We start from the raw sequence: 19,127 nt of genomic DNA, 5'->3' as shown, positions 1-19,127 counted from the left end.
CCATGGACCGAGCCTGCATCTCTCATGTGTCCTGCGTTGGCAGACAGGTTCTTTACCACTAGTGTTACCTGGGAAGCCCATACACATATATACACACACACAAATATACATATATAACTTTTACTGCATAAATGCATATATGTTCTAAATTCTTTATTTCTAGATTGAAGTAAGAATGTAGCCATCTATTTGACCCAGAAATATAGCTGCAAGGGCCAAACTATATGACACAGTTTTAACAACACGAACTTCAAGACAAGGGTCAGCAAACTATAGCAAATGGACCAAATCTGCCCCTAATCTCTTGTTTCTGTCTGGCCCACAAACCATGGATGGTGTTTATAGTTTTCACTGGTAGCAGGAACTCAAAAGAAGATTTTGTGATACACGAGAAATATGTGTGTGTCTGTGTGTGTGCTTAGTCGCTCAGTTGTATCTGACTCTTTGTGACCCATGGACCATAACCTGCCAAGCTCTTCTGTCCATGGAATTCTCCAGGCAAGAATACTAGAGTGGGTTGCTATTTCCTTCTCCAGGGGATCTCTTCCTGACCCAGGGATAGAATCCAGGTCTCCTGCATTGGCAGGCAGATTCTTTACTGTCTGAGCCACCAGGGAAGCCCAACATGAGTATATGAAACTCAAATTTCCATGCCTGCAAATTAAGCTTTATTGGAAAGCAGTCACACCCATTCATTTATGGATTATCTATGGTGACTCTCACAATCTCAGCACCGTGGAGTTGCTGCCACAGAGACCATCTGGCTTGAAAAGCCTGAAGTATTTACTATCCAGCCTCCTGCTTTAAGAGGAAACCTTCCTGCTTGGCTCACCAGCAGCTGCCATTACTCTGGTTAACAAGAAAGCATACGTCGATAGCAATAGTTCGTCACAGCAAGTTCAATATGCTTTGCACTTGCTGGGGGAGCCTTGTACTCCTCTAGCAATGGCAGGGAGAAAGCCCTCTCCTGGGCTGGCTTGTTTCAGCTCTATTACAGGGGTGGGTGTTTTCACCCACATTACCTTGCAGTAATCATTACCAAATTTTTAAAGCATAAAACAAAACCATAGAAATGAATTACTTGATAGACCTCAAAACACTGTCTTAACGATTAAACTAAAAATGAAACAGGGCTTCCTTGGTGATGCAGTGGTTAAGAATGCCATGCAGGGGATACCAGTTTGATCCCTGGTCCGGAAAGATCCCACATGCTGCAGAGCAGCTAAGCCCGGGTGCCACACTACTGATTCCATGCTCCAGAGCCAGTGCTCTGCAACAAGAGAAGCCACCACAGTGAGAAGCCGGCGCAGGACAGCTAGACGTAGCTCCCACTTGCCGCAACTAGAGAAAGCCCACACGCGGCAACAAAGACCCAATGCAGCCAAAAAGTAACTAAAAAAATAAAGAAGAAAAAATTTATTAAAAAGGAAAGAAAACCCAGCTCATTTAGATGGCAAATCCTCTATAAAGATGCCAAACTATGAAGAATTTATAATAAAAATTTCATATTCAAGCCTCTCACATCTCACTCTACACAAAGTCCTTTGGCATTCGCTAGACTGCAGCTAAATGTTTGTGTTTTTACTGATACACATGCATTTTTAGGATAAATGCCTTTGCCCTCCAGCCTAACCTAAGCTATGATTATTTGAAAGGTTGAAAGCCGAAGTGGGGGGTGGGTAAGATGGAATCACAGAGTCAAACTGCATTATTCTAGAATAATTTTGTCACCATGCAGTTATATCACCTTTCTTGAGGGGGGAGGCAGGGAATCTGACTTAATGGAAAACACAATGAATCCTCAGTATTTGTTGATTCTGAATCTGACTGCTCTGTAATTTATTTGAAATCCCAAAATCAATCCTCACAAAGCATTCTTGGTCATGTGAGAACAAGGACAGAGCAGCAAACGCTAGAGTTGCCGGACACATGCGGCCCAGCAGAGGCTGGGGAAAAGGGGCTCTGCCTTCTAGTTTCCCCTCTCCTGCTGCTAACAACTGTCCTCATCCGAGGCTAAATGTTCTACGTTTTTCACCTTTTCGAGCCTTTTACTGGCGATGCTGCTGTTTAAGACGGCCCCCAGCTCAGCACTAAAGTGCTGTCTGGTTGTTGCCAAGTGCACAAGGCTGTGATGTGTCTTACAGAGAAAACACATTTGTTAAATAAATAAACTTCCTTCAGGCCTGAGCTAGTGCTCTTGGCCACGTTCAATGACAGGAATCAATGACATACATTAAACAAGGCACACATAAACCAAGGTTATGCCTTGACCTGTCGATGAAAACCTCATGGCCAGAGGCTCTCGTGGCGGGGCTGACGCCGTGCTCCCCACAGAAGCAGCGGTGCAGTGTTTACTGATTCAGCACTCACAGTGATGTTTGGGACAAAACTGCAGGAGTGTGTTTGGATTCACACCGAGGCCTACTTCTATGAAAGTTCTTGGCCGCTGGAAGGACTCGATGCTCATTTCTGCTGCTGGTTCCCAGATGTTATTGGCAGTGGTGGGAAGTAAAGACATGTAGGCTAGACAGAGCCCATAGACATTCCATCACTCAACACATAACGTCTCCGGGGGACAAGATGTTGCACCCCCGGCGTCTTTGGAGCCTTGGGGGAAAGCTGCTGAATTTCAGTTAGGAAAGAGCTGGTTACACCACTGACTAATGAGTGCTGTTTTGTTCGCTCATGAAGACTCATCCTGGATCTGAGTCCGCCAAACGGGAGATGGGAAGAGGTTTAACCCGGCAGCATCTCTGGTGCTCCCCGCTTCAGTGAGGAGCAAAATTAGCTTTCCACACTGCCATTTCCCCTGGCCACATGTGAACAAAGCAAAGGCCTTAGGTTACAACACAAACACTCTCCATGGAAGATGGGCTGGTGGAAGCCATCTGTCAGTCCCTAGAACAAAGGGGCTCCCGTGGCATCTGTCTGTCTTCCCACACGGAGCCCCATAGCCCCTTTCTGGTTTTGATTTAAATAAAAAGCTACAGTGTATCATATTGAGGACTGAATTTCAAGCTATGAATTTGGAGGGGAGCACAAATATTCAGTCTATAGTGGAAGTTAAGACATGATTATTTCTGAGGATGGGCTATTAATATGAGAGGGGCAGAGTCTGGGAGAGGGGCGAGTCTTTGGAGGAGTGCAGCGCGTTCAATTTCTTAATATGGGTCATGACTTCATGAGCATATTTAATTTACAAACGTTTATCAAAATACATATATATTACTTATGCATTTTTCTTTACATACTTAATTCAACAAAACTGTAAAATATTTACCCACATCACACATTAATAAAAAACATCTTGACACTCCCACCAAAGGCTAAGTATATCATGTTCACAAAAACTGCTACTTTATTTTCCAAATAAAAAACTAAAACTAAAACATACACAGAAAAAAAAAGTTTCTGTGATAAAGAAGAGCCAAAGCAAAACCACAAATGTTACGACTTTAGAAAATCAGGAAAAAAGAACCAAGACCTTTGTTTAGATGCACATATTGAAGTCATGTGAAAACCTACTTTCTCTAGGTTAAAAGCATTCAAAGGACAAGCTTCACAGTGGAGCTGATTATTGGTGCTTTGCTACATCACTCAGGACATTCTGAAATGATGCCATGTTTTTCCCTACCAATCAACACTAATTTCTTCAATTTTCTTGTGTTTTCCCTTTCTCTTTTGGAAAGTGGAAATGTTCTTTTCTAATCTTTTCTACTCATGGCTCAAATGTCCATTCTACAAAATGGGCTACGTAAGCAAATTAAGGCACAGGGAAACGAAATAGGAAAGTGATAAGGAAAAGTAATGAGAAGCTAGAAGCGACAGAACTCAGGGAAATGGAAGATGTTCACCCAGAAGAAGGACCTGTCCTCAATCATCAAATAACAAGTATAAACTGAGAGGGAAACTCAGAGATATGCAAGTTTTTCACAATGAATGGATAAAACATCATCTTTGAAGATATGAAACTGTCATGTGAATCCCTCTGCTTCCTAAAAGCAGCTCTGTGTCTGTAGTAAAGTGACAGCCTCATATGTCCTCACTGATTTCTTCAAACTCATCTCTTTTTAGCACAAAATGCAGGGGGCGGGGTACCTGATTAGAACAGCTTTCCTGCCTGAGACAGGGCTTCATTTCACTGCCATATTTAATTTCCTGTGTCCCCCAGACAGACAAAGCAAGCTGATTGTCTTGCACTTGGTACAAAGCGATTCAATGGTCTCACACTTGGTCTCACACATTGAATTAAGTAATTCCATAAGCTAAGGAATTAATGGAGTCAGGGAGCCTTCTCTTCTTCCATGAGTACATACCAGGATTCCCCAAGTGTGCTCCAGGAAACAACGAGACTCAAGAGATGTTCTGCTAAAGCCCAGATGGATGTCCACGTTTCACCCCAGTATATGCACCTGCCCCGTGTCACCCATGGGCTCTGGAATGCCTTGTGATACAGGATGCATTTTATTTCCCTTAAATCAGTGCTTCTTTCCATTTGGTTGGCCAGTGCCTTTGAACTTTCCTTGGAACGCAGTTTGGAAAACACTCACCCATGCAGACCTCAGACACTGTCTATCACTTCGGTGACAAATGTCCCTATAGTCAAAGTTATGGTTTTTCCAGTAAGTCATGTATGGATGTGAGAGTTGGACCATAAAGAAAACTGAGTACTGAAGAACTGATGCTTTCAAATTGTGGTGCTAGAAAAGACTCTTGAGAGTCCCTTGGACAGCAAGGAGACCAAACCAGTGATCATATAGGAAATCAACCCTGAATATTCATTGGAAAGACTAATGCTGAAGCTGAAGCTCCAATATTTTGGCCACCTGTTGCGAAGAGTTGACTTATCAGAAAAGACTATGATGCTGGGAAAGATTGAAGGCAAAAGGTGAAGAAAGTGGCTGAGGATGAGATGGTTAGATAGCATCACCAACTCAATGACCATGAATCTGAGCAAACTCTGGGAAGGACAGGAGAGCCTGGCGTGCTATAGTCCACAGAGTCACAAAGAGTCAGACACAACTTAGCGACGGGATGACAACAACAACTTAGCAGCAAGTGCCTGCTGAGCTACTACCACTCAGCGTGGCTTTCGTGACCTTCTTGAAAGTGGGCTGAAGGCCAGTCCAGTAAGAAACCAAGGCTGTCATGTGGGAGTCCAGCTGGAAGGTGAAGACAAGAGGTAAGAAAGACCAAGTCCTTCCTAGTCCCTCAAACCATCATCCACCAGGAAAGATGGCAGATGGGTAAAGGGTCAATCTTGGCTTAGCCTCCCAAGAAATGCTAGTCCCTTGGTAAGCTTGGTGTACAGAGAACAGAGAGCAGGGATCCACCTCTCCTCTCCTGCCAGGCCCTTCAGTGCATCTAAGTGATTTGTTTTTACAGGAGGTCTGGTGGGCTACAGCCCACGGTTCGCAGAAAGAGTTGGACACGACGGAGGAGCCTGGTAAGCTACAGTCAGTCCATGGGGTGGCAAAGAGTCAGACACGACTGAGCAACTAGACAACAAGTGGAGCAACCAGAACACCGTCATCTTCCCTGACTTTCCCATCCTTCTTGTCACTGTCCCCTGCCTGGCATGACCCCTTATTTCAGGAGCTGAGTGGGGGTGGTGGTGATGGATTTCTAGACTACCTGTGCATTTTTTCCTTTTCAAAACAACCATTTCTGTTAAAGATCACTGCCCTCAGTCAGGACTCAGAGCCACTGTATCCAAAAGCAGGGCAGTGAATGTGGGGTTCCAGGAGTGTCTCTGGGTGCCCACAGGGTTAGGAACCCAGAGGAATCCATCAGAGGCCTCCAGAAACTTGTAGGGGTGGGGAAGAAGAGAGAGGAGCAGGGAAGGAACGGAATCCAAGTGAAGTATTTTCCAAAACCTTGACAACAAAGCAAAATGGAGCTTGAGAGAGGAAAATGCTATTCTTCAAATGGCAGTCAGTGAGTAAATCAAAGCAAGCAGGGGCTACAGCCCAGGTGCCCTGGCGAAAGCAGGTAGCCTGTGCATATGCTGCCCCCAACAGAGCGGCAGGTTCTACGTCACAGCGGTTAGGACAACACTAATTGAGGAATTAAGTACGCGGTAATCAAATGGCAACCCACTCCAGTATTCTTGCCTGGAAAAATCCATGGACGGAGGAGCCTGGCAGGCTAAAGTCCATGGGGTTGCAAAGAATTGGACAAGACTGAGAAACTTCACTCTCACTTTCAAGCTCCATACCCTTGACGGTTTGTGTGTTAATGAACAGTAATTAACCTGCAAGTCCCTGTGTTCCATGCAAGTCATCATCGTGATGGGTACCTGCAGAATACTATTTTCCCATAAATAGGAAAAGCTCCACTAAATGACTACGTGGCAAGAACACTCCACTCTGCCAAGAAACATTTTGAAATGCTACACGTCCTAATAAAGATCATGTGAGCAGACAGGTTGTAAAAACAAAGGGATGCCCAAGAGAACAGATTATATTTATCTGATATACACAGGCCAGTGGTGTTCAGTTGCACTGAAAACCTTCCCAAACCCAATAACTTACAAGACTCAGATTCTGACCGAGATGAGAACTGACTCAGGATCTTCCAGCCAAAGATACGGGAGAAACAGACATTGTTGACATAAGTAAGGGAGGATCAGAGACAGGAGAGATAGGAGGCGCTCAGCACAGCACCTCCATGCCTGCCCTCCCCCACCCAGCGCACCTGCCCCCAGGGGTAGGCAGAGCACCATGATGGCAGCGCCAGGGCTACCTTGCTATAATGTTCTGGTGGCAAAGCCCTGGGTTCTTCCCTTTCAGTGTTTCAATGAATGATTTGTTGCCGGAAACTGTTTTCATTGCACACTTTCTGCCACGGCACCAAACACATTTAAGGAGTGACTGAGCAGGAAAAAGTATCAACTATTATCCACTTCTCCTTTTTTCTGTTTTCCACAAATCTGAATCTCCATAAATTACCACCATTTATTGAGAGATGAGAACATCCAAATTGTGCTTTGCCTTCCTCTTCCCGCCTCGCCCTGTCTTTAACTTAGTCCTGTAAGTAGGAAGGCTCATAAGTTTAAGTTGCCCAAACTAAAAACCGATTTCATATCCAAATCCAGTTCTGTCTGATGCAAAGCACATGTTCTTTTACTAGATGATGATGCTACCCGTTTTGAAGCAATATTATAATGTGAAATCATAACAGTATAAAATGAAATTCCTTAAATGACTTCATTCACCAATCTTTACTCATGAGATCAAAACTACCTTCAAAAGTATAAAGAGCCTCTTATGGAAATAAAGTACTATATGAATATAAAGTATTTTAATATGGTAGTATTTTAAGCATATGGTCACTCCACATTAATTTGCTAGATCTTTATCATGTATTAATATCTTGTAGCCTAAATAATGGGAGTGTCTGGGGGAAGCAGATTCCCTGGGCAGTGAGAAAGGGTCTCAAAAAGGTGTCACTTCCTTTATTTATTTTTTAAAAAATATTTATTCTGTTTTGTTGGGTCTTCGTTGCAGCATTTGAGATCCTTAGTTGTAGCATGCCAACGCCTAACTGTGGCACTGGGATCTAGACACTGGAATGTAGCCAGTGCCAAAACTAAACCCATGCGCTGGGCTCTGGCAGCTGTGGAGGGTCCCGCAAGAGTTGAGTCTTAGAAGTTCTGGGTGGGGAAGGAAGAAGATTAGGGCAGAGATAAGCAGGATGCTCCTTCTGATCTTGTCTTGAGGCCAAGCAGACTAAGGAAGGCTGTCACGCAGGTTCCAGATGGGCACCTGCCGGGCCTTCTCTACTGTGAGATTTGGCGTGTGTGCTCAGTCATCTGTGCAACCCCATGGACCGGAGCCCACCAGCTTCCTCTGTTTATGGGATTTTCCAGGCAATACTGAGATGGGTTGCCATTTCCTGCTCCGAGGGATTGTCCCGACCTAGGGAATGAACCCATGTCTCCTGTTGTCTCCTGCACTGGCAAGTGGGTTCTTAACCACGAGTGCTACTGTAGGAAGGTCTCCTTCAAAAGGAGTTTCTCAAAACACTCAGCCCCTTAGCTTCATCCATCACATAGACCCTCCTGACACCTACCTTAGCCAAACCCACTTCCTTTGCTTCCATTTTAATCCAACAAAAGAAGAAACTTTGTCCTAAAGGCCATACTTTTTAATTATGCCCCTGACAGGTTATCAATACATTTATAAAAAAGAAGCATATGCAGTAAGTAGAGCATTTTCCTCTGGAGGAAAAATTACTGTTTACTCTTTTTTGTTTTATACATAAAAATAGCACATGGGCATTGTGCAAAATTTAGGATATGACATCTGAAGGAAAGAAAAACTTAAGTCACTAGCTGGGGCTATATTACTTTTTCATTTATTTATTTCACCATATAGTTTAATTATGTATGTGTAAAGTGAAAGTGTTAGTCACTCAGTGGTGTCTGACCCTTGTGACCCCATGGACTGTAGCCCGCCAGACTCCTCTGCCCATGGGAGTTTTCAGGCAAGAATACTGGAGTGGGTTGAAATTCCTTTCTCCAGGGAATCTTCCTGACCCAGGGATCGAACCTGGCTGTCCTGAATTGCAGGCAGATTCTTTTACCATCTAAGCCAACAGGGAAGGCCAATTATATATACATATTTATGTATTAATACATATGTATTTAATTTAAAATTGAATCCAAAATGATGCTTTATGATTTTATACCAGTTTAATCCACTTAAGAACATAAGCTTATATATATTACTAAATGATCTTTTGTAATGTTATTCTTAATGGTTGCAAAATGACTTTTTGTATTGAGGTGGCATACATTAACTCATCCTCTATTGTTAGAAATGTAATACTGTCTCTGATTTTTCATTATTGTAAACATACTGCCATGAATATACTTGTAGCTAATTAGTTGCAACCGGTCTTCATTATTTCCTTAAGATGAATTCCTAATAGTAGATTGCTAAAATTAGACTTATCTAATTTTTTAACACTTCTAAAATGTATTGCCCAAGTGCACGCCGAAAGGATTTTAGCAATTTACATGTGTACTGCTGGCTTCCCAGGTGGTGCAGTGGTAAAGAATCCACCTGCCAAGGCAGAAGATGCAGGAGAAGTGGGTTCGATCCATGGTCCGGGAATATCCCCTGAAGGAGGAAATGGCAACCCACTCCCATATTCATGCCTGGAGAATGCCATGGATAGAAGAGCCTGGTGGGCTACAGTCCATGGGGTCGCAGAGAGTCAGACACAGTTGAGCACTGAACACACACACACAACACAGAAAGTTAAACATCCTTACAAACAGTACTTCCTGCCCTGCTACAGATGACTTTCTATTTTCTTAACTTGATATATACAAAACAAGTTTAACTTTTTAGCTTTTTACTCATTTCTCAAGGTAATGTACAACAAAGCTTTAATATATTCCCTATCCAAGAGCACAAACTTTCTTTACTTTGGTCTAAAAATACCAATGCTTCTTACCCATTCTCCAATTAGACTAATAGAAAAATGATTTATATTTTCAGAAGTTAGAGGATATTACAAAACAGGAAATGAAAAATAAAGGGCATACCTGATAAAAGTTAGGCCAGAAGGTACTGATGGCCAGTTCTGCCCTGTTCCATGTACGGTTAGGGTCTCCAGATATATTCCAGATAGGGCTCCCCAAAGGCCCATTATTGACCTTCACGTAGACATTGAGTGACCCAGGGGCAGAATTACTCTTGCTAGACACAAAGTAGTGAAAGTCAATGCAGTGGGTGTCATTCTCCTTCAGCTGAGGTAGGAGGAGGTGGGCTCTCTGTCCCTCGGGTCTCCCGGATGTGTTCACCAACATGAAGGAGCCTGCAAAAAAAAAAAAAAAATCAAAGGAGGGTCACAATATGAAAAACTACTTCCTGGTCATTTCTGAGAAGCCATCAACATGTCCATGGGTCAACACTGCAATTCTATACACTTGACCTTGGCTTTCAAAGTCCTCTCTCTTTCACCTCTTTTTACCCCCAAAGTGTTCTCAAGATGAGTGGATGGCAAAGCCCCTTGATGTCACTGTGATTAGTCTCCTAAGGAACATGCATGGTTTTCTCTGTACTGTTCAATCTGATGGTCACTAGCCACATGTAGTTTTTTTAAGAAATTAATTAAAAATCTGTAATGTTGAGTCATATTTAAGATTCCATATATAAGTGATATTATCTGATACTTGTCTTTCTCTCTCTGACATACTTCACTTAGTATGATAATCTCTAGTTGCATTCATGGTCCTGCAAATGGGATTATTTTGCTCTATGGCTGAGTAGTATTACATTGTGTGTGTGTCTGTACATATCACATCTTCTTTATCTATTCACTGTCAATGGACATTGATGTCTTGGCTATTGTGAATAGTGCTGCTATAAACATAAGGGTGTGTGTATCTTTTTGAATTATAGTTTTGTCCAGATATATGCCCAGGAGTCAAATTGCTGGATAATGTGGGGAAGGAATGGATTCAATGGACATTAGTTTGAGCAAACTCTGGGAGATAGAGAAGGACAGGGAAGCCTGGCATGCTGCAGTTCATGGGGTCTCAAAGAGTCAGACACAACTTAGCGACCAAACAACAGGGAAGGAATATTTGGGAGCTTGGGGTAGGTACATGCAAGGTATTACATATAGAATGGATAACAAGGTACTACTGTACATCATAGGGAATGGTATTAAATATCCTGAGATAAATCATAATGGGAAAAAATGTAAAAAAGAATATGTGTGTATATATATATATATGTATATATATCTGATTTTCTTTGCTATACAACAGAAATTAATACAACATTGCTGCTGCTGCTAAGTCACTTCAGTCGTATCCGACTCTGTGCGACCCCATAGATGGCAGCCCACCAGGCTCCCCCGTCCCTGGGAATCTCCAGACAAGAACACTGGAGTGGGTTGCCGTTTCCTTCTCCAATGCATGAAAGTGAAAAGTGAAAGTGAAGTCGCTCAGTCGTATCCGACTCTTTGCGACACCATGGACCGTGGCCTACCAGGATCCTCCATCCATGGGATTTTCCAGGCAAGAGTACTGAGTGAGGGGCCATCGCCTTCTCCGTAACACAACATTCAGTTCAGTCGCTCAGTCGTGTCCGACTCTTTGCGACCCCATGAATCACAGCACGCCAGGCCTCCCTGTCCATCACCAACTCCCGGAGTTCACGCAGACTCACGTCCATCAAGTCAGTGATGCCATCCAGCCATCTCATCCTCTGTGTTCCCCTTCTCCTCCTGCCCCCAATCCCTCCCAGCATCGGAGTCTTTTCCAATGAGTCAACTCTTCGCATGAGGTGGCCAAAGTACGGGAGTTTCGGCTTTAGCATCAGTCCTTCCAAAGAAATCCCAGGGCTGATGTCCTTCAGAATGGACTGGTTGGATCTCCTTGCAGTCCAAGGGACTCTCAAGAGTCATTGCAAATTGACTGTACTTCAATTTCAAAAAGATAAATAAAAAAACATGTATAATATCATATATGAAATGAATTGCCAGCCCAGGTGTGATGCATGATACAGGATGCTCGGGGCTGGTGCACTGGGATGACCCAGAAGGATGGTATGGGGAGGGAGGTAGGAGGGGGGTTCAGGATGGGGAACACATGTACACCCGTGGTGGATTCATGTTGATGTATGGCAAAACCAATACAATATTGTAAAGTAATTAGCCTCCAATTAAAATAAATAAATTTACATTTTTAAAAAAGCACTCAGCACCTGGATAAAAAAAATTCTATAACACTGGAAGTTTAGGTCCTCAGCCACACGACCCACACTTCAAGTACTCAACAGCTACGTGGGGCCAGGTGCTGCCATATCGGGCTGTGCAGATTTTGAATTTCTCCACCATCTCTAGACAGCACGATTCTATCATGGTACCACCACTAAAATTTCCATATAATCTAGAGAAAGGGAACAGGCCGGTCTGGTTTGAGGAACCTTAGAAACTGTATAGACAAGATGATGTTCTTTGTCGTCAATACAGGATGATTTTCTTGCAGCTCAGCACCACTGCTCCTCCCCCACTGCTGGCACAACTGGCTCCTTGCCCAGAGGTGGGGAGGGTGATGAAGTCTGGTCAGCGGTTGTGCCCAGGGAGGATGGTCATTCACAGAAGTCTCTGTAACTCCTTTTATCTTCTCATCCAGGGTACTAACCCACCCATTAGTGACCAAGAGTTTCCATATTGATGCAAGCTTCCCAGGCACCCTGATCTTAGGAAAGGTCACTTGAAAGGTTCAAGAAATGGCAACTATAATAATGACAGGAATTTTATATATCACAATGCGTAAGATAAAATCTTCTAAGATAAAAGGGAAAACTGGTCATCACAAGTCTTCTTTAGCAGAGAGGGGAAAATGTATTGAAATTCTCAGAGGGAAGAACAAGTAAATTTGGAGAATCAAAGTGAAAAAAAAATACTGCTCAGGGTGGTTGGACGTTTCCACCGTGGAAAACGACTATTACCCTCAGTTGACTGTTCCTTTAAAAATTTCCATCACTGTGAACCATAATTTTCAATTTACATGTACGAATGCTTGTGGGTATAGGGTTGGCCAGAAAGTTTTTTGGGGCTTTTCCATTACATCTTATAGAAAAACCTGAACAACTTTTTGGCCAACCCAATATATTTTAGTAAACGCTCACATATATCTATAAACATACATACACAATCCTAGAAAAGGTGCAGAATTTTTCTCTCATCTACATGCTGTGGTTTCTTAAACAGCAGAACAGCAAAATGAGACTACCTTTCTCAGAGAATTATTAGGAGAACTAAAATAAAATGTAGATATATCCTTTAAAAATTAATAGGCTATTATTAAGCGATCAATATTACAGAATGTTTGCATCTAGTTGTTAGCTCTCAAGACCGCTTTCTTAGATGAGCTCTTGCTAATGCCATTCAAGAAAAACAGGAACTTCATCACAGAGAGACCAGGAAGCATCTTATCCAGGTTTAAGGATGAGTCAGTGGCAAACCCCGAACTTAAAGCCTCTGAGTTTCCATCCCATTACTCATCTCGCTACACTCCAATAACCCCAGGTTTCCTCCTGTGCCATGCGAGCACATATGGAGAAAACAAACCCCTTCACGACAGTGAAGGAAAATTACAAGCGCTATTTGAAAATACAGCAATTTTTCAAGAGATGAATGTTATGTACCTGGAAATATGAAAGCTGAGCCACAAGGGAGGGGTTAGGGAACATATATTTCAGTAATAAGGAAGAACAGCAAACGTGGTTTAAGAAAGAGATGGGGACAGAGAGACTGAATGTGTGGAAGAGAATGTGACCGAAATGATTGGGGTTAGCTATATTCTACAAAATGGGGGGGGGTCTCTTCAAGAGATGCAGGGTTGACCAACCCCATCACAAACTTATAGCTGGCTATGGTATTTACAACAAGACTTAAAAACTGTACTCTGTTGCTTTTAGTAAAATAAGAAAATTGATTCCACATTCTGTCATTTGGGGCTGTGGCATTGGCAACATAGTTACAATGTCGAATGTTCCCACTGATGAGGCCAAGGTGTGACATAGACTTGAAGCCGACTCTGAAACACCAAAACCTTTAGTATCATCACATTGTCAAGAATATTATTTCTGGACTTCCTTGGTGGTCCAGTGCTAAAGAATCCCCCTGCCATTGCAGGGGATACAGGTTAAATCCCAGGTCCAAGAAGATTCCACATGCTGCGGAGCAATAACTACTCACGGGCACTCACCCTAGAACCTATGCTCTACAACAAGAGAAGCCCACTCACGGCACCTAGAGGAAGCCTGCGTGCATCAGCTAAGACCCAGTGCAGCCAAAAGGAAAGAAAACTTTAAAAATATATAAAGAAAATGCACAAAACAAAACATCCAAAAAAAAAAGAATATTATTTCTTGGAGTGTTTCCATCACTTTCATGTGGTGACCAGAGGTGGTAAACGCGTTGATGCGCATACAAGGGCAAGGTCTCCTGTATCTGGGGAGGTTGGATCTGGACGCTTGGATGAAGGGTCTCTTTACACAGGTTGGGATAAACTGAGTAACTTCCTACTGTAGTTGTTCAGGAATCACTGGAGTTCCCTAAGACACCATTTTTCCCACTACACAGCCTGTCCTTCAATACTGACCCCATTCAGCTTCATCCCAGCGCAGAATGCTCTGTCAGCTTCTTAGGTGGTCTAAAGTATAGAAATATTTTTATCTTGAGGTCAAGATGAAATTCAGGTGTTATGAACTGCAGGTACGTAAATGATCCTGACTTACATGTGTGTGTTGAGTCACTTCAGTCGTGTCCTACTCTTTGTAACCCCACGGACTGCAGACCTCCAGGCCCCTCTGTACTCGGAATTCTCCAGGCAAAAATACTGGAGTGGGTTGCCATTCCCTTTTCCAGGGGATCTTCCTGACCCAGGGGTGGAACCTGGGTCTCCTGCATTGCAGGCAGATTCTTTACCTTCTGAGCCACCAGGGAAGTCCTCCTGACTTGTATACTTTCTCTTTTTTTCCCTTTTTGAGCCAGAATGTCATGTTACATGGCATGTTGCTGCAATGCAAATTAGCTAATAGGATTAGCAAACAGGGGCGTGACATCTATAGAACAGCAGAGTCCCTTCAGCTCAAGTGCAGATGGCTGGATGGCATCACTGACTCGATGGACATGAGTCTGGGTGAACTCCGGGAGTTGGTGATGGACAGGGAGGCCTGGCGTGCTGCAATTCATGGGGTCGCAAAGAGTCAGACACAACTGAGCGACTGAACTGAACTGAAGGTTTTAGAGTGATCAACAGCAATTTTTCTCTTCAGTAAAGGGCAATGTGATGCCCATTCGACAAAGCTAAAACTCCTGCAGAAATATCTTCGCTTAGGGTCAAAAGCAACATGAAGTTCGGTGGCTCTTTGGAGCTATTCCTCTTTCTACTCTGTTAAGCTGCCTGGGAAACTGCGAGCCTAGATGAAAAAGCCGCAAAGGTTCTGCTCCCCTCCTGAGTTCAGACAAGCCCGAGATCCTATGTTTCAGTTGGCATAAAGCGGTCTCCAGCTGAAAGGAGTGACTCCCTGGGCCCCCTCTAGTGAGGAGGAGGATGAGAGAGTCCTTAGCACAGGGCAAAGGACGGATTCTAGAGTTAAGGAGATGCGGGTTTGACCCCTGGTTTGGAAAGATCCGCTGGAGAAGGAAATGGCAACCCACTCTAGTATTCATGCTTGGAGAATCCTGTGGACAGAGAAGCCTGGTGGGCTATAGTCTACAGGGTCACAAAGAATCAGACATGACTTAGCAACTGAACAACAACAACAAACTGTTGCTATCAGTTATACAAAGATGCATAGATTTGAATGGTCAGCGCTGTTTTTCTTACAAGATCTAGCACTTTTGAAGTGCAGTTTTGTGCAGTTAGGCCGAGGGTTTCCAAGGACAGGTGTGTGACGTTGGTCTAAGCTCCTGCTCGACCTGGACCATCTTCCTTCCTAACTTCCTTCCACCCTCTGGGTCTGGACTGTCCCCACGGTCACAGGCAAAGGTCTTCCACCTCTAAACAGTCCAGAAACTACCCGAGTAGCTCATCCACACATATTATTCTTTTTATTGAAGTACAGCTGCTGTACAGTGTCATATAAATTACAGGTGTACCATAGTGTGACTCAGTTTTAAATGTTTCACTCCATTTATAGATACTGTAAAATACTATTCCTCATGTAGTACAACATAACCTTTTAGCTTATTTTATATCTAAGAATTTGTACCTCTTAATCCCCTACACAGTATTGCCTCTTCTTCCTTTACTTTTTTAAAAAAAGTTAAACTATTTATTTATTTTTGCCTTTGTCTATAGGCAAAGTTGGATCTTAGTTCCCCAACCAGGGCTTGAACCTATGACTCCTGCATTGGAAGCGTGGAGCTTTAACCACTGGACCACAAGCAAAGTCCTACCCTTAACCTTTTTCTCTCCTTAATGGTAACACCAGTTTGTTCTCTCCATCTGTTCTCCATGTTCTCCATCTGCTTCTTTTTTTATTACACTCACTAGTTGTATTTTTTAGATTCCACATACAAGTGACATCACATGGTATTTCTCTGTCTCTAATACTAATTTTAAAAGAAAAAGTCTCTCTTTATTGAGTACCTGTTCCCTGGGGTGCTGTCTGCTGAGAAGTCCCTGTTTTCTTCCTCCAGAGTCGCTCAACTGCTACATCTATGTAGCCCTCACAAATAACGATTAACACATATAAAGGCACTTTGGACAGTGTTTGCCATATAACACAAGCCCAAGAGTTACTGACAATTATCATCACGTTTATTGTGTACTTTAGACCTTCTAATGCCAGGCTTCTCTAAATCGTCTTCAAGTCTTCAGCATTTAGCTCGACATATTTCCACCTGCCTGTCCAAAACCCAACTGGTGCTATCATTTTTCACCTAAAATGGTAACGTTTAAGTTCCCTTTCTTCAAAGGAGAGGAACATTATTACTGAAATTTTAGAAAATTTTCAACTCAATCAATCTTGCCCCTATGTTTAAGCTTTGGGAAGGAAACCTTTACTTTTGTATGTGGTCATGAGGAATTATGATGTGGCTTCAAGTCTGTTGTTGAGTCGTTAAGCCGTGTCCAACTCTTTGCAACCCTATGGACTGTATCCCACTGGGTTCCTCTGTTGACGGGATTCTTCTGGCAGGAATACTGGAGAGGGTAGCCATTTCTTCCTCCAAGGGATCTTCCTGACCCAAGAATCGAACTGGGGTCTCCTGCATTACAGGCAGATTCTTTACTGCTGAGCCACCAGGGAAGCCCATCAAGTTTAGAAGACTACACTTCAGCTAACACTAGTACTTCCTGCCCTAGTGTTATATGGTGAGTGTGCAGAAGAAAGTGTGAACATTTATGTTTAACATCTTCTAGCAACTCTGGACTCCTGGAGTAAAGTCCCAGTTGTGCCTAAAGGGATGGCAGGTCAGAGGAACAGGTGCCTTTTAATTGTCTGAATGTATCACCTGCCTATTATAGAAGTAAAGTCAACTCACAAACTGATGTTAAAGACTTCAAAGCATTCACATTCTAGACTATTAAGTCTGTTTTTAACAATGCCCCTATATGGTTGAATATTTAATTTTCAACCTCTACTTCAATGTTTGGACTGTGATAAAATGCATTTTCAAAGAGTCATTGGATCCCCTTTGTCGGTATGTCCTTACGACAATCTTTTACCCTACAAAAATGCCCAACCTGGGAAAATAAATAAAAGAAATCAAGATTCAAATTAACATCAAAATTCTGTTTGTGTTCAAATAAAAAAACACCCTTAAGTCACAAGTACAGAAATGAGAGAGTATAATGTTGCAGGGCAAATGGAAAGAAAGATCTCTACGGAATGGAGTTAGCTTCAAAAGGGGCTGTCTCACCAGGCAGCTCGGCAGGTCTTTAAGAATCATTATTTTGGTTTCTCTGAAAAGGAAAACTTTGTTCTGAGAACATGTGATGTTCGTATTCTCAACTCTTTGGGTGAATTAAATTCAGCTTAATCATACCCATTGGCACATGCGTGTGATTAGTCTATCTTCCATCATTGTTGGTGATGGAGGCAATAATGACATATAATTAGTTACTCCCTTCTACCCCATCATTAAAATCTGCACTGGTGTTCCAGGCTCTAGATTTTTAAAGACTGAGGAAACTGCAGGGATTCTTCTGCAAAATTCGAGAAACTCGGTGCACAGGACAAATGTGTTAGGAAGAGTGTGCTATTCAAAACCTTGGCTGACAGAGAAGCAGCATCTGATAACTTGAGAGATGGAGTATTTCCTGCCGTATCAGTAAACAAGGATGTCACAGGCATCAGTGATTGCAGCCTTCCAGTGTGAGCCTCAGGGCATCCAGGAAAGAGAACAATACCTGCGATCTAGCAGTCATCAGGCTTCAGCCACTCCCTACGGTAAGCCCCAAAGGAGCTCAGGATGTGAAAACACAGGATACTGACGCAGAATAGCTAAAATGCCTATAAAAGGAATGACTTCAGCCAGCCCAGACTCTTGCATCTTCCCATACATAGAAAAGTGCTAAATTCCTTAACTTGGGATGTCTAGTTTTCCTTAATTCGTAATACTCTTTTGATGTTCAGACGACCTGCCCTTTGTTGCAAACCTTCTATATAACCTGGCTCCTCCCCTTGCCTCCTCCTCAGAGTTCTCTCTACATTACTTGAGATGCTGTCTCTCACGCTTGAAGTCTTAACAATTCCCACCATGTAAAATACAACTCTCAACTTTTGGGTTGTGACCATTTTTTTTAAGTTGATATGATGCCCTTTTTCATGAGAGTTTTGTGTTGACTATATGTGCGTCTGAATGTGTGTGTGTGTGTGCGCGCGCTCACAGCATCACGCATGTATGCTGCCCTATAGCATGTGTCTGGTCATTATACTCAAATTTCCTATTCTACCCGATTTCATTTTGCAACATGAATAAGTCATGGCCATAACCCACATGGATTTCAGAGCCCATGACTGCTTTTAAGGCCTTACGGAAATAGCCCCCTGAGACAATCTAAAACTGAGCTCTGCCTGCTCAGTTAAGAAAGCCTTTTCTTGTCAATTTGTAATTCTAAATTTGATCTCATCCTTTAAACAACAAAATACTACATCCCTCCCCTGTCTCCCTCAGCCGGTACTAAAATGGTCCTAAAGAATATGTCTTTTCTGATGGGAAACCTTGTGAAATAGGGAAAGTGAAGCCTGCAGAGAAATAAATGAACTCAGGAGCAAATCTCAAAGAGAACAAAACCGCTGCGGGGAGGTGCCACCAGCACTGTAGAAACACTTATTAGCACCCACTTCAGCCTGATGAAACTGCTCTCGCCACAACCACTCTCCTGTCCTGCAGACCAGCTGTCAAGCCTCCTTCCTGGGGCACAGGCTCTTTTGTGCTCCTCTCAAAAATGTCACCTGAGCACACGTATGAAATATGTGTTTTGCAACCACTAGAGAAGAAAACTTCTAACAAAAAAATTCTCCCTTCATCCAAATGTCCTCTCTCCCTTTCTATTTTTGCCCTCTCTCTTCTTGCCTTTCTGATGGATTCTCAATAATTACTGAGCAGGAAGAACATCTGTGACTTGCACTGATTTTTGC

General features: G+C 42.9%; 1 protein-coding gene across 4 annotated transcripts in view; it reads right to left on the bottom strand.

Moving 5' to 3' along the window:
• Positions 1-19,127, bottom strand: part of PTPRM (protein tyrosine phosphatase receptor type M) — a 660,428-nt gene that overhangs the window by 405,438 nt on the left and 235,863 nt on the right. For all 4 annotated transcript variants that reach the window (XM_070361479.1, XM_070361481.1, XM_070361480.1 and 1 more), the window contains exon 3: positions 9,557-9,828. In XM_070361479.1, the coding sequence (XP_070217580.1) occupies positions 9,557-9,828 (272 nt within the window). The remainder of the gene's footprint in view (positions 1-9,556; positions 9,829-19,127) is intronic.

The sequence above is a fragment of the Bos mutus genome, chromosome 24 (assembly GCF_027580195.1).
Source record: "Bos mutus isolate GX-2022 chromosome 24, NWIPB_WYAK_1.1, whole genome shotgun sequence".
NCBI classification, from domain to species: Eukaryota; Metazoa; Chordata; class Mammalia; order Artiodactyla; family Bovidae; genus Bos; species Bos mutus.
Note: the sequence above shows the minus strand (reverse complement) of the source record. Positions and strands in the feature narration are given on the sequence as shown.